General features: G+C 48.4%; 1 protein-coding gene across 2 annotated transcripts in view; it reads left to right on the plus strand.

The window, feature by feature from the left end:
• The window catches only part of KANK4 (KN motif and ankyrin repeat domains 4), an 86,274-nt gene that overhangs the window by 39,398 nt on the left and 30,706 nt on the right, over positions 1-16,170 (plus strand). The window contains exons 3-6 of one of the 2 annotated variants that reach the window (XM_055235428.2): positions 6,400-8,283; positions 9,890-10,001; positions 12,591-12,809; positions 14,766-14,853. In XM_055235428.2, the coding sequence (XP_055091403.1) occupies positions 6,400-8,283; positions 9,890-10,001; positions 12,591-12,809; positions 14,766-14,853 (2,303 nt within the window). The remainder of the gene's footprint in view (positions 1-6,399; positions 8,284-9,889; positions 10,002-12,590; positions 12,810-14,765; positions 14,854-16,170) is intronic. The other variant, XM_063613338.1, reaches the window with a different exon arrangement.

The raw sequence follows: 16,170 nt of genomic DNA on the forward strand, positions 1-16,170 counted from the left end.
AATAGCCTAGGAAAGGCCTGCAGGAGATATCCCCCAAACGGGCAGTGCTGGTAGGCTCAAGCATGTATTTCAGATTTTGTGTATCTCCAGCCCTAGCCTAAGAAAGAGGCACAATATGGTGAAAGAGCCTCCATTCATACCTAAGTGATTCTACAAGTCATTTAATGTCTTTGATCCTCAATCCTCACATGTATCAGTTAGCTTTGCTGTGTAACAAACAGCCCAACAATTTAGTCACTTAAAGACATTAATTATTTCTCAAAATATTCTGTGTGTTAGCAGGGCCATTATTCTGGTCTGGGCTGGCATGGATGATCTTTTCTGGGTTCATTCACATGTCCATGGGCTTCTGGGTGACTTGGCTGGGAGCTGGATGGCTTAGAATGGCCACACTCACATATCTGGGGTATCAGTAATGACTTGACCATGTGTCTCTCATCGTCCAGGAGGTTGGCTAGGGCTTGTTCACATGGTGGCAGAAGAGTTCAAGCACAACACAAGAATAGACTGACTCCAATGTGCAGATAATGTTCCAATCTCTGCATATGTCATATTGCTGTTGACCCACTGGCCGACACAAGTCATAAGGCCACCATCTAGTGTCAGTGTGGTAGAGGAGTACCCCAAGGGTCAGATATTATTGTGGCTATCTTTGCAAACAGTTGACCACACCTTGTCTATAAACAGGTATTAATACTATTTCATAGGGTTGGTAAAGAACTAAATTACGTAATGCATGGAAAGTTGTTGAGTAACAACTACCTAGCATAATGAACATCTGCATGTGCCCCTCTTCCTGTCCGCAAGGAAACTTGTGGAAGGCCACAGTCTAGACCCCAATCTCCTGACTTCTAATGAAATGTTTTTTCTAGATCACCATGTATCAGGAAAAAGAGAGCCTCTAATTCCCCTTGAATCACATGGTCCTTCATGGGCGCAGGACTTAGGGACCTGACATTAGCTCCCGCCATGCCTCTTCTTCGAAATGCAGTTCCCATTTATTTCAATAGTTGCCTTTCTCCCCAGAGAGCTGCCTTTTCAGTGCATCCCTGGCAGTGGTCCCACAGAACGCCCACTCATTCCCTCAAAGCTCCGGGGGCCTGTTAGCCCAGCTGCCTCTCTGTCCCTTCTCAGCACACTGGGGAGGTCTGCTGTCCACGTGATTGCCCACATGAGCTCAAGAAAGGCTCCCTCCTTTCAGCTATGGGCCTCCCAGAACAGGGACAAGCCTTCCCAGAGGGGAAGGCTTCCCTCCTTGTCTTGGCCTTTGGAAGAGTTTCATTTTACTACCCTTCTTTCTGGCTTTATTTTCAGCCACTTTCTCTCTAGTTTCTGTTTTTCCCATTTACTTCAGAGACTGAATATAGGCTTTTGAACTTCTCTTTCACACTTTAAATGCCTCTGGTTGGTTTGCTCACCTGCTTTACTTCACTTGTCCCTTCGGATAATTACTGTGGTTCTCCCTCCTTACCTTGTCCCCTTGAAGTCCCCGTTTCTCTTTGTGTGTAACTCTGAAGCTGACTGTGTTTGTAGGTCCTATACAAGGATCTAGTGATCTGTTGTTCTCTTAAGCAAGACTCCTTAGGGAATTCCAGGTAGCTCTGAGCCTCCTCTATCTTTCTTTTTTCTTCTCCCCAGACTCACTTTCCCACTTTCTCCAGAATTATTTTCTTGAACTCTCATTCCCTCTTGAGCTGTAGGGAGACAGCATATGCTCAGTGAATCCTCGCCTGCTGCATTCAGAACCAGCCCATCCTTGCTGTTAGGGTCCTTCATTGAGCGCCTGCTCTGGGCTGTGTTCTCTAGTGCATTCGTGCTAATAATGACAACAACTCTGTCAGTTAGGCGTTATTATCTCCACTTTACAAATGGAGAAATCAAGGCAGAGGGAAATGAAATAATTGCCCCAGAATCACACAAGTGGGAGATGACAGCCAGGATTCAAATCCAGTCAGGTTGGCCATGCATTGGTTTATTTGATCTGAATTTCATTTTGAACAGAGTCAGGTTTTCCTAACTGATTCTCACCCTAGCCAGTGCCTGGAATTCTGAGCTCCCACATACCTGTCACCAGGTAGAATGAATAGGAGCAGAGCCGCATGTGAGGGTAGTCTCTCAGCGTATCAGCTCAAACTCCCTCATCAAAGCTCAGCATTCCTCTTGTGCTGGGAGAAAAAGAAGGAAAGCAGAGTGGCAGGTGGCAGGCAAGGCAGCATGATGGATCACCGTGTGTGTGTGTGTGTGTGTGTGTGTGTGTGTGTGTGTGTGTGTGTGTGCTAGCTTAGGAAAGCACCTATTAAACCTGCTATTAAACCTGTCATCCTTGGTAGCTGCTCAGCCTCACTTGCCCTCCTCTCCCTTGCGGAAGATTCTGCCTTTGAATCTGCTATTTCTTATTTTATGCTATGATTGTATTTGTGCTCTGGACCTGTGCCCAGAGGCCGTTGGGCAAATCGGTGCATTTCTAGTGAATTGAGGCAATAAGCAGATAAATAATGCAGCCTCTCCTTTAGGAGAGCTCTTTGCCTTCTAGGTCATAAATCTGCTTTCTACTTAACTTTAGATAAATATCTCTTCTCTGTTTGGCCTGTCCTTATAATCTGGGGGGCTGTTGAGCAGACCAGTAGGTCTAAGAGTACAGCCAGTGCAACTTGGAAAACTAATGGAGAGCAATATCTTATATTGCCAGTGTGTTTCTTTGCGAGGGGATGAGAAGGTGGGGGAGCAAGTTGGTTAAAAAAAAATTGTGTGGGTCAGCCGGGCGTGGTGGCTCATGCCTATAATCCCAGCACTTTGGGAGGCCGAGGCAGGCGGATCACCTGAGGTCAGGAGTTCAAGACCAGCCTGGCCAAAATGGTGAAACCCCCTTTCTACTAAAAATACAAAAAAATAGCCAGGCGTGGTGGCACGCACCTGTAATCCCAGCTACTCAGGAGGCTGAGGTTGGAGAATCACTTGAACCTGGGAGGCGGAGGTTGCAATGAGCCAAGATTGCACCATTGCACTCCAGCCTGGGCAACAAGAGCGAAATTCCATCTCAAAAAAAAAAAAAAAAAAAAAGAAAGAAAGAAAATGTGCCCCAGGAAATGCCACCATTTGCAACTTTTTTAAACCTGTCCCTTTCCCTCCATTACCTTGAGCTCCTCTCACCTTAACCATGTCAGCAGCCTCCCAGCTGATCTTGGAGCCTCTGGTTTGCCTTTCTGTTAATCCTTGGCAAGATGCTGTTTTTGAAATCACATTCAACCAAGTCACTCCCTTGTTTAAAACCCTTCAGTGACTCCCATGACCTAGAGCGTAAAGTCAAAGCTTGTTCGCGTGCATACAAGTTGCTCCATGATCTGGCTGTTGCTGTCCTTTCCAATTTTATCTTTCTCTACCACGTTTTAAGTGCTGGCCATATCAGCTGCATTTATAGAACTTTGAAATACTGTGTGATTTCACCCTCCATCCCTTTGCACATTCTCTGTGGAGATCTAGATTTTCTGTCTTGGCTATCTGTTGCTGCATAACAAGCCATCCCAAAACTTGGTGGCTTAATACAATAATTTATTATTAATACAGGCTCAGTTCAGTGATTCTCACTTGGGGTCCCTCCTGTAGTTAAAGTCAGATGAAGGCTGAAGACTTTTTTACTCATGCGTGGCATCTGGGCTAGGATGACTGGAACTGCTTGGGGCTGGCTGGGCATTTCCTTCCCTCTCTCCACTTGACCTTTCTGTGGGGCTGTTTGGGCTTCCTCACAACATGGCAGTCTCTGGAAAGGTGGACTTCTTACATGGCAGCTGGCTTCCCAATGAGTGTACATTGTAAGAGACCCAGGTGGAAGCTATGGGGCTTCTTATGACCTAGCCTTCAAGATCTCTGAGCATCTGCCATATTCTTTTGGTTAAATCAGTCACAGGCCAGCCTGGATTCAAAGGCCTGGAATTGTAGACTCCACCTTTAAATATAAAATTAGCTTGCTTGTCCAAAGGGGGTAGGAATTGGTGGTGGTCATCTTGAAGATAAATTGCTACAATGTCTTTTACTCTTTTGTTCTCCTGGCAAGTCCCTATTTGTTCATTTATCACCCAGTCTTATGTCACTTTTGTGTAAACTCATCCCTCTCCTACCTAGGAAAAATCGTTTTCCAAGTCCAAAAAAAATAATTCTGCAGAAACTAGAAAAATAAGTCAGGGAAGAAGCGTGTACCATAAGCATGCATCTGTTACTTATCTCACTGCATTGTTGTGTTCGTGTCTCTCCTGCCTCACCATAAATCCTTTGAAGGCAGAGGCTGAACCTGATTCATCTTGGTGTCCTTAGGGTCTAGCTTAGCACATAGGTGCTCAATAAATAGGTGGTTGAGGTAAGTGAATTGAATCACAGCTATTTTGTAATTTTAACCTAGGGCCTACTACCCTTAAAACCAAGCAATCAACCAGTCACAACATGTTTGTGGAGACCAGCAGTGAGTCATATAAGTCACTTTCCGTTATGGGGCTTCCATTGTCTATATTTTGGGATTCCACAAAGATAAACTGAATGTTTATCATGTGAGAGGCATTGTCCCAAGTACTTTATTATTAATTAACTTGTCCTCACAATAATCTCTCTCTTTTTTTTTTTTTTTTTGAAATGGAGTTTTGCTATTGTTGCCCAGGCTGGAGTACAATGGTGCGATCTCGGCTCACTGCAACCTTCGCCTCCCGGGTTCAAGCAATTCTCCCACCTCAGCCTCCTGAGTAGCTGGGATTACAGGTGCCTGCCACCATGCCTGGCTAACTTTTTGTATTTTTAGTAGGGATGGGGTTTCACCATGTTGGCCAGGCTGGTCTCGAACTCCTGACCTCAAGTGATCCACCTGCCTCGGCCTCCCAAAGAGCTGGGATTACAGGTGTGAGCCACCGCACCCGACCGTCCTCACAATAATCTTATTTTACCTGTTACTATTCCCACTTTACAGATGATGAGACATAGGAAGGCTAAGTAACTTCCCCAAGATCACACAGCAGAGATCTAGACCAGGCTCCAGAATCTGTATTCTGAACCTCTTCACTCTCCATTAGTGTTCTCTCCTGAGCTCAGTATTTTCAGAGCCTGTTTAGCAGAATGTCACAGAGGTAATTAGGGGTGTCACATGAGGAATATTGAAGAAACAAAGACTATTGAACCTGAAGAAGAGGTTGCTTGGCAACAGGCCCCTGTGGATGCAGACAGTCGAAGGACTGGCTTGTTTCTAGTTGGAGTCAACAGGTGGATGCTGCAAGGAGATCCTGGAACCTTGGTGTAATGGAGAACTTTCTCATCATCATGGCCCCCCAGGGTCTGGGTTCCCCTGGGAAGTCAAGTCCCATTCTTCTGGGAGGATGGATACCAATGTCCCTTTTGACATTAATTGGCCCTGTTACCACCTTTTATCCAGTGTGTGAAAAATGCGATTTCTTTCTTTCTCTCTTCCTTCCTTCCCTTCCTTTCCTTTCCCTTCCCCTTCCCCTTCCCCTTCCCTTCCCTTCCCTTCGCTTCCCTTCCCTTCCCTTCCCTTCCTTCCTTCCATCCTTCCTTCCTTCCTTCCTTCCTTCCTTCCTTCCTTCCTTCCTTCCTTCCTTCCTTCTTTCCTTCCTTCCTTTCTTCCTTCCTCCCTCCCTGCCTCCCTCTCTCTCTCTTTCTCTCTTTCTTTCTTCATTGAGTTCCTGGCCAGAGGAGGTATTTTCTTACTTGGCATGGGTTTATGAAAGTGAATTTCGTGTTTGTTAAGCACTAGGCAGTTTTCAGATGCAAAGAGCATAGGCCGTGGATGATTACTTGTTCCAGCTCTCTCTAATCTGTGCATACCTGAGGCGCAGGCATCTGCACAAGCTTAAATAATGTAAACGGCATAACTCATTGATACCTCCAGCTTTAGCAAGATTTACTCCTACCAATTTGAGTCATGCAAGTTAGGGTTGTTTTTGCAGATTTCTTTTGTACTACTGAGCCACTTGTGTATCTTATCCTTTAAACCCTTCCATATCCGTAATTGCCAATTAGTACCCTGATTTGGCAAATTCCTGGCCACTTCAGTTCAGCAATTATATGATTCAAACCCAGAAAAGCAGTACGAGACCATTTTGTTTTGCTGGTTGCAGGCAGATTCCCCAGTAGAAACCCAGATGACATACTGCAAATTGGAAACCATTCCCCCTCCCTGTTTCCTTGCAGACATTGGCTAAGTACACGTTGATTTAATAAGATGATTTCCCAATACAGCCAAAAAGACTGAGCATCTCAGCATAATTTAGAGGCTAGAACATTTAGGAGAAGTCTCATGTGATAGTGTTAAGTTAAAATCAGAGATATTAGGCCACATCGCCCTGAAATGCGTAATTAACTTTGTGCTTTTTTTTTTTTTTTTTTAACTTATCTTGTGTCTCCCAGCCAAAGACCAGTCCTCTCAGGTGGATGAAGAGAAAGACCCTCCGAAGAGCCAACCTTACTCTGTGGAGACCCCATATGGCTTTCATTTAGATCTGGACTTCCTCAAGTATGTGGATGACATCGAGAAGGGAAACACCATCAAAAGAATTCCTATCCACAGAAGGGCCAAACAGGCCAAGTTTAGCACTCTGCCCCGAAACTTCAGCCTTCCTGACGGCGGGGCTCACCCCCCTGCAGCCCCGCCCCTCCAAAACTGGTACCCCGTGGTGCCAAGGAAGGCATCACTTGGGACACAGGAGCAAAACCAGTCACTGCCGCTTGGTAATGCCCCCCAGGCCTCAACCAGCGGGAGCGAGGTGAGCTACCACAGGAGGGCCCTGTTGGCAGAGGCCACCAGGCAGCTGGAAGCTGCTGAGCCAGAGGATGCCGAGCTCACCCTTGGGAGTGGACGGCCCCAGCTCTTGAGAGCATCCAGCATGCCTGCCACGCTGCTGCACAGCAGGGCTTCTGAGGAGCCAGGCCTGAGCCTGGGGCCCCCCGCCCCTCCTGCCCTCCCTCCCTTTCAGGGTGAAGGCAGTGTCTGTGATGGCACCTTTGGCCCCGCAGAAGGACTGGCAGGTTTCCACAGCTCCAGCCCACAAGCATCAACTCGGATTCCGGAGCTGGTCCAGGAGGGAGCTGAGCCTCCAGAGGGCACGGTGAAGGCTCCAAATCACCTCCCTCTCCCAGGCCCTCCTTTCTCATTCCAGAATGCGCTTATAGTTCTAGAGGACAAGGAAGATGAACACAAAGCCACAGAAGCAGAGGTGGTGTTCACCCCTGCCTCCCCTACACCAAGCCCTCCACCTCTGCCATCACCCATCCCTGAGAATGAGCTCCTCCTGGAAGAAATCGAGCTCAATATCAGTGAGATTCCACCCCCGCCACCTGTAGAGGTGGACGTGAGAAGCATTGGCATCAGGGTAACGGAGGAAAGCCTGGGCCTTGCCAGGGTGGATCCAGGCAGCATCTCTAGTCTGAAACAGCAGGTCTCTGCCCTGGAGGGAGAGTTGTCTGGAAGAACCGAGGAACTGGCGCAGGTCAGAGCTGCCCTCCAGCAACAGGAAGAGGAAGTCAAGGCTAGGGAGCAAAGAATTCGAGAGCTGGAGTTCACTGTAGCCCAACTGGAAGGACTGTTTCACCAAGAGAACGCCAAAGACACTCAGGGCCAGACGGACGCCATGGTGAATACTGACCCTGTCCATGGACTCTTGACCAGGGAGTCGTGTGACAAGGGCATTGAAGTCAACCTTCTAGGCAGCATTGAGTCTGAAACCTGGGGGCACCGAGGAGAGGAGAATGGCCTCCTATGGGGGCCAGATGGTCACAAACAAGGGAATCAGAGCCCAGCAGAACATGTGCTTCTGCCCCAGCTGTCACTGCCACAGGGACCCAAGCAGGTCCTTACCCCCTCCGTACATAGCTTCCTCTCCACTGAACTCAGGATTGAAGAAGCAGGCACTGAACAGGAGGAAGGCCCTCAGGGAGGAACCAGGGGAGCAGGAGGCTTTCTGTGGGGCAGCGAGAGAAAGACTCCCCCAGCAGGGAGGGAGGAGGCCTGTTCCAATCTCCCAGGGAAGGAGCACCCGGGAAGGCCACCGAGCTCGCCAACGGATGCCACTATTGGGCAGTACGTGAAGAAGATCCAGGAGCTCCTGCAGGAGCAGTGGAACTGCCTAGAGCACGGGTACCCGGAGCTGGCCAGCGCCGTCAAGCAGCCGGCCTCCAAGCTCAGCAGCATCCAGAGCCAGCTGCTGAGCTCCCTCAACCTGCTGCTGTCGGCCTACTCGGCCCAGGCTCCCCCACCCAAGGAGCCGCCGGCCTCCTCCTCATCCCCGCTGATGGGTAAATACCATCAATATAGGGGCCTGAGACAGGGAGCCATTTCTCCTTCACATGATGAGGCAGAGGGAACAAGGTTTTCAATTATATTAATGAGTTTTTAAAAAGATTTTAGCAGCTGGGAGCAGTGGCTCAGGCCTGTAATCCCAGCACTTTGGGAGGCAGAGGTGGGCAGATCTCCTGAGATCAGGAGTTCAAGACCAGCCTGGTCAACATGGCAAAACCCCATCTCTACTAAAAATACAAAAATTAGCGGGGCATGGTGGTGGGCGCCTGTAATCCCAGCTACTTGGGAGGCTGAGGCAGAAGAATCGCTTGAACCCGGGAGGTGGAGGTTGCAGTGAGCCGAGATCACACCACTGCACTCCAGCCTGGGTGACAGAGTGAGACGCCATCTCAAAAAAAAAGAAAAAAAGAGTTTAGTACTTCCGGGAACCCAGTGGAATAAAAACTGATGTGTGCGACAGTGGAGGCTCAGGACCTCTACTCCTGCCTTTGCTCTAAGGTTGGGTCTGACTGTGGGGCCACTGACTACAGCTGTATGGATAGCACAGGGCACAAAGATGCCAGCCAGGGAGGGCAAATGAGAGTTGAAAGCCAGCCCACACTCCATTTGCCAAGCCTTGCGCTGCAGCACCACATCCACCCAGAGGGGGCTGTTCTCATTTGCATTGTGCAAAGGCAGTGTCTGGGGCCAAGAATGGCCCTGCTGCGTGGACTCCAGACCTCTTCCTGGGCTTTTGCATTCCTGTGTTCCTCTCTGGTTCTTGCACAGTAGAGGTTTTCTCTAGCCTGGTTTTGGGGGAGCATTATATTGATATCTGGTATAGTTCACTGAATATTTTCTCTGCGTACATGTGTGTGTGTACCTGCGTGTGTGTGTACAGGGGCAGGAGATTGAGTGCTGCTCACATATGGAAATGGGCCCTTCGGTTGAGCAGCACTTCCTGTTGTAACAGATCAAACCCTCTTCACTGTTGGGTAAAGTGGAACCACATTTTGCTTTGCGGAGCAGCATGTGAGTCTGCTTGCTGCCACAAATCACACTTTGGCTGCTTTCTCATTGTTTCGGTGCTAGCTCTAGCCTTCCCCGTTGGGAGCCGCCTCCCGTCCTGTTGAGCACAATGCAAGATCTGTGTCCTTGCTCGCGTATCTACTGTGAGCACGGTGTCATCACCACCCCCACAACCCTAGTGTCAATATGCACTTGTGAGCCAGGAAGGACAACTGAGGTGCCCTTGAGCAGAAGTGGGTGCTAGACCATGAGTCCAGAGGCCTACGTTCTGCTCCTGCACTGCCATTCACTGAGCAAGTCTGGGCCTCAGATTTCCCAGCTGTAAGACAGGGACAACAATGGCACCTACGCCACATGGTTCTTCATGCTCACCTAGAGGGGCGTTGTTAACAGAGACAGTTCTCCCGACATTGAGCAGAAAGCAAGGCTCCTCCAACAGGTCCCCAAAACATTGACTTACATGATCCGCTTCCCTGTCCCTTTTTACCTCTCCACACACCTGCAACCCTTGTCCCCTCAAAGCAATATCCTGGTTTTGCTACATTCCCATGCATCCCCAAGATCATTCTAACCTGTGATGTTGTGTCTGCCTAGAGATCTCCCCGTTGACCAGCCTTAAATCCATAATGAAAAAGAAAGACTATGGCTTCCGTGCAGGAGGTAATGGGACCAAAAAGAACCTTCAGTTTGTTGGGGTTAACGGTGGGTAAGCATCGCTTGTGAAGCTCAGACTGCCTTTCTTGCTACCTCTCCTGCTATTGTCCTTTGCACTCTCTTTTCCTAGCGGGAGGCATCTGGTTTTCATTCCTCTTCAAGGGAATTAATTTCAATGGCCCTTTAAAACTCCATCTCGGGTTTGCATGCGTTTGGCTTCTTGCCAGCTGTGGTGGTCTGTTGAAACCTCTGCTTTTAATATGTCTTGGCTTTGCTCTTCCCCGGGGCCAGGACTCCAGGTGGCTTCTGGGAGTTTTGGGGGTATACGGGCCCTTAGAGGAAGACATTTAACCTGAACCATAAAACTGAAACTAGTACAAATTCTGTTAATTCGTGGAACTTCAAATTTCGTCCATTTAATTTTTTTCTTTCTTTAACTTCCTGCAAGCCAAACCCAACTGTTTGGGGATGAAGAAAAACAACTAGACTATTGACTTAGAACATGAACAAAACCTTATATATTCTATAGAATTGAATGTTTGATTTAGAATGTTTTCTAAATCATTCAACAAGCATTTATTAAATGCCAACAGTGCGCTCGGTCGTGGAGATTAAAAAGTCAAATAAATAAAGGTCCCTGCCTTTGGCTCACAGATAACAGAAGTAAAGACGAAATGCTGATGTGCTGAGATAAGTTCTGTTAGGCGAGGAAGCACAGGATGCTGTGGAAGCCCAAACCCTGAAGCCTGAGGAAAAAAAAAAAGAAAAGAAAAAAAAAATTGATGAACTGGGTGTCACAGGAGAGTTACTGTTCCCACTTCCACTACCATCTGACACGGGATCGTGTGCTTTCACAATTCATGTACAGAAAAGGAGAATCAGCCTAATCTCAAAGCCTAGTGTAGGTCATGTCTCTCCCCAGCTTAAACGCCCCCAATGGTCCCCAGTCTGCATCCAAACGTGGAAGAACCAAATCATGGCTCTGCCCAGCCTTAGCCCTTGCCACTGCCGTGCCTTCCCTCCCTCCAACGGGCTGAGGTCAGGCCCATCTCAGGGCCCTGGCACTTGCTGTTTCCCTGCTAAAGGCCCCCTCTCCTGGACATTCCTCAGCATTTGTTACTGCAGTACAGTGATTCTTAGCCTTCGTTACACGCTGGAAACCCCACGGGAGCTTTTAAAACATCCCAGTGTCTGGGTCCTTTCCCTGAACACTCTGGTTTAATTAGTCTGGGTGCAGTCCACATACTGGGAGTTCTAAATACCCTCAAATGATTCTAGTGTACCACTAAGGTTAGGAACTTCTGCTCGAATTAAAGTAGCCACTCCTCTTATCTTCTATCGCATGGCTCCTTTTTTTTATTTTATTCATTGTTTTTATCACTACCTGAATATAATATTTGTTTACATGTTCATTTTCTGACTCTACCTTCTAGAATATAAGCTCCACCAGGGCAGGGACTTTGGTATAGGATTTAGAACTGCGCCTGGCATACAGTAGGTGCTCAATAAATTCCTGTTGAATGAATAAGTGAACTTCCAGGCAAAGTTTTTATGCAAGCAGTTCCAAGATGAGCACTGTTTGGTAAATGTAATATGCCCTCCACTCTCTTAATCACTAACATGAAAGGTTGTTCCATGCATAATAGAGGAAGAAATGTCTGGGGTTTAAGTAAGACAGAATGCAAGCACACCAGGGAGCAGACTCAGTTTGCAAATCCATTGAGCACAGGGACTTTGTGTAGAGGCCACCATTCAGAGAAGGGTCCTTAGGGGGTTCAATGGAGGCCATGGCCACCAGTCCCTGTGGCTGTGTCCAATGGCCCAAGAACCTGAAAGCATCTTACCAGCAGCATTCCCCATTAGGGATCTCCTGTTGCATATCAGTAGAGGAGTCAATAAATCTTCCAGGACTTTCCTCCATGGCCTCTGGTCTGCCAACTCAACAGAGTCACTTATGATTGAACGTAAGGGTCACTACCAGGAAAGAGGGCCACGAGTCAAGTGGCCTGTGCTCTCCTTTTTGCTGCTCCAAGCAATAGTTCAAACAAGCTGCAGCAAAGACAGGTAGGTGCTGTGTTGGGGTATCCCACGGAGCACTGGATGTAGGTGTGGAAGAGTTCGTGCCTTGCCAGGTGCAAGCTGGGCTGGAGCAGGCTGAAGGGAGGTCTCGGTCTCACCCAGAGATGTGAAGATTTGCAGGCAACTTGGCGAACTCAGGGTGGAGGTGGGGATGTTTTGGCTGCAGTTGTGCCCCTCTCCTGACCTAACATTAGGATTCCACAAGCAAATGCTTCCATGAGAACGTTGGATGGCCTGTCTAGATCACCGAATGCATCAGCCAATGAGGGGACAGGCTGCTCGTGGGTTTGCTGCAATGAGCACAGTTAATTATTTTGACAATAAGCACAGATAATTGAGTCTCCCCAAATAGCTTCTCTGCACCAGAGCCAGGGCCCTTTACTGCATGTCTTTCTGACACTAAGATTCCTGGGAGCCTGTCACCCTGCCGGCAGGTGTAGAGAGTTGGGGAGGAGATTAGCAAGCTGCAGAGTGTTACTCGAGGCCCACCCAGCTCTCACTGGTGTTGACACGGTTACTGGGCAGGAAAGACAGGACGAGTGATCTTTGTTTCCTACCCCAGGTATGAGACCACCTCAAGTGAGGAGACCAGCGGTGAGGACAGCTCCCCAGAGGACTTGTCTGACAGCGAGGCTGAGAAGAAGTGTGACGGCCCAGATCACAAGCACGTCAAAGATGCCCACCTCACCTGCGAGGCTGGGCAGGGCATCCCCGAGGGCACCTGCCATGCTGCCCAGGAAAGTGGGCCTGGGGAAGAAGTCCCCTACTCCAAGGCCGAGAGGTGAGCAAATGGACACAAACGCGGGCACTTGTTCCTCTGAAAAAGGTCAAGGGCGTATATCTACCCGTTCATGCGATCGTTTTGTTCATTCATGTACCCATCCATTTGCCAGTGTTGTTTAAGTCTCTGTTTCATGCCCACACTGTGCACTGGTTGAATGAAGTAGATATATGGCTCCTGCTTTCGTGGGATGTACCGTCACAGCCGATATCTACCTGTAAAGTCAACATTTACCTAGCGCTGAAACTGTGAAGGACTTTACAAGTATTATCCTATATACCACTTCCAACAGTCCTGCAGGGCGGAAGTTATTGTGACCTCCCCACTCTACAGTTGTGGAAACAGAGACTTAGGGAAGTGCGGGGACGCGGCTAGCAGAGCGGCGACCCCAGCCTCAGTCCTTCTCATTGTTACCCATAAGCTTTTCTGCCTGTCCTGTTGACCATGCTGGCTTTTAAAGTGATGTGTCTTTTTTTTTTTTTTTCTTTGAGACGGAGTCTTGCACTGTTGCCCGGACTGGAGTGAAGTGGTGCGATCTCAGCTCACTGCAACCTCCGCCTCTCGGGTTCAAGTGATTCTCCTGCCTCAGCCTCCCGGGTAGCTGGGACTACAGGCGCTCACCACCATCCCCAGCTATTTTTTTGTATTTTTTAGTAGAGACGGGGTTTCACTATGTTGGCCAGGCTGATCTTGAACGCCTGACCTCGTGATCCACCTGCCTCGGCCTCCCAAAGTGCTGGGATTACAGGCGTGAGCCACCGCACCTGGCCAGTGATGTGTCTTTTAAAGTGATGGGAGCAGCCAGGCACATGGCTTACAGCTGTAATCCCAGCACTTTGGAAGGCTGAGGTGGGAGGATCCCTTGAGGTTAGGAGTTCAAGCCCAGCCTGGGCAACAGAGCAAGACTCTGTCTCTATTTTAATTAAAATATTATTTTTTTAAGAAGAAATAATAAAAGTAAAGTGATGGGAGGTCATACGGGAGGAAAAGAAGAGCACTGCCTTTGGAGTCAGGCATACCTGGACTCAATTCCTGCCTCTGCCACGGTGTTACCTTAGGCAAAGTCCTTGAGCTGTGGTTGCCTCAGTTTCCTCATCTGTCAAATGTGCATAATAGCAACCTGATAGGTTTGATTGAGAACTACACGAGAAAAAGCAAGTAAATGCCTATCACAGCGCCTCCCACATAGTAGGCTCTCAGTAAATGGTAGAAACAAGACAGTTATTATCATTATCATCACTATCACCATCTCCAACCTGGCTGCTGGAGGAGTGGTAAACAGTGAACGGGAGCCGATTGTCACCCAGGTCACGGCTGCTCCAAAGTGGCAGCAAGATAAGGATGGGCCAAGTGAGTAGGCTTCTTTGTGTCCAGCGCCCTTAAGCCTCACCTGAGGCCTCTTGGTGTTGAGCCTGCCTTCAGACCAACACGGGAAGAGTGCTTGTCACTGTGGACACCCCAGCTTCAACGAGTCTCATATTACTAACTCTATTAGTACTTATGATGTCCTTCATGGAAGAATAACCTGAAGAAATTTTCTGGTATGGATTGGATTCTTTGATTTTTTTTTTCCAGTCACCCAGGCAGAAAATGTTTGGTCCAAAGTCAGAAAGACAGGCCTCCCCTTCCCAGCATGCCAGGAAACGCAGTCGGGCCTGTCCACCACCCCCTACCACGACCCCCACCTAAATGCTTTGCTTATCGGCCCCAGCCCCTGGCAAAAGCAGGATTAAATGGGCAACACGCTTGGCTCATCTTCAGAAGCGTTCAGAAGCCAAGTCACACCGGCACACACCGTGGTCACTCTGGATTTCTGAAGCTCGCCCCCTCCTAGGGCAGTTGCCCAGTTTGGATTTTTGAGCTCCTGAGATGTGAAAGAGGAGGAGAATGAAAGTCTTGTTTATCAACATGAAGAATGATTATATAAATATGTGTATATATATTTGTTTTATTTAGATATAAACCCTCAGAAGAATTTCTTAATGCATGCCGGGCACTGAGCCAGCATCTGCCAGAAACTGGGACCACCACGGACCAGCTCTTGGTACTCTAATTTTTCATTGTCATGTAAAGATTTCCCTTCTGTTTAAGACGTTAGCTCTGCCAGGGTGACTTAGGTCCCATTCAGTGGTGTGAGGCAGGCAGTGGTGTGAGTGTGCAGTGGTGTGAGTATGCAGTTTACAATGTAAGGCAGTAGTATGGGTGTGCAGTGATGTGAATGATGTGAGTGTGCTATGTGAGGCAGCGATGTGAGTGTGCAGTGATGTGAGTGGTGTGAGTGTGCAGTGTGAGGCAGTGGTGTGAATACAGTGGTGTGAGTGCAGTGTGAGGCAGTGGTGTGAGTGTGCAGTGGTGTGAGTGTGCAGGGCACAGTGTCAGGCAGTTCTGTGAGTGCAGTGCACAGTGTGAGGCAGTGGTGTGTGTGCAGTGGTGTGAGTGTGCAGTGCACAGTGTGAGGCAGTGGTGTGAGTGCAGTGGTGTGAGTGTGCAGTGTGAGGCAGTGGTGTGAATGTGTAATGGTGTGAGTGTGCAGTGTGAGGCAGTGGTGTGAGTGTGCAGTGGTGTGAGTGTACAGTGCACAGTGTGAGGCAGTGGTGTGTGTGCAGTGGTGTGAGTGTGCAGGCCAGGGCCCATTTCCTCTGGGTGTTCTCTCCTTTACCCAAGCACGGCTGTCTGAAGTGATGGGTCACGCTGAGGAAGTGGAGCCCGTGGATATGCACAAGAAAGCAGGCCGGGGGCTCAGAGGCACTTCCCACGTGTCATTAGGCAATGCACCATGAGTGTCTGTCATCAAACTCTGTGGCTTAGGCTCACGATGGCCCTGTGGTTTGAGAGGACTGTGGGCAGAGTGTGAAAAGCATGTAGAATGGGAACTGAAGGTTCTATTCCCAGGACCCTCATCTGTGAGATATTGGGCGAGTCAGTTCGATGCTCAGGGCCTCTGTGTTTCTTCATCAATAAAATGAAGGTGGGGGTGGCATGTTTGCATTCCTCTCAAACCCTGACGTTTAATTCTGTAGTCATTACTGTTTCTCTTGAAGTGTACCTCTGGGTCAAGAGACTGAAAACAAAAAAATACTCATTTGCTCCTTCACACCTTCATGGCTTACAGAGATTTAAACACATAGTGATTCTACTTTTAATCAAGGGATATTGGCACAGACACATTTTCCCAAGTTATGAGAGCAGCTGTAAGACCCATGGTGGAACAACCCGTAAGCATTTTTAAAAGCCATTTTGCTCTCCTTTGCAAAAGAGCCCTAGAAGTAAAAACGATCAATTCATCAGTGTTTATTTCTTACCCAACTCATTTTTGTTATTTTATCTTAGCTGATTTGGCAAATAGTTGTTCCCTAAAGAA

This window comes from Symphalangus syndactylus, chromosome 19 (assembly GCF_028878055.3).
Source record: "Symphalangus syndactylus isolate Jambi chromosome 19, NHGRI_mSymSyn1-v2.1_pri, whole genome shotgun sequence".
Classification (NCBI taxonomy): Eukaryota; Metazoa; Chordata; class Mammalia; order Primates; family Hylobatidae; genus Symphalangus; species Symphalangus syndactylus.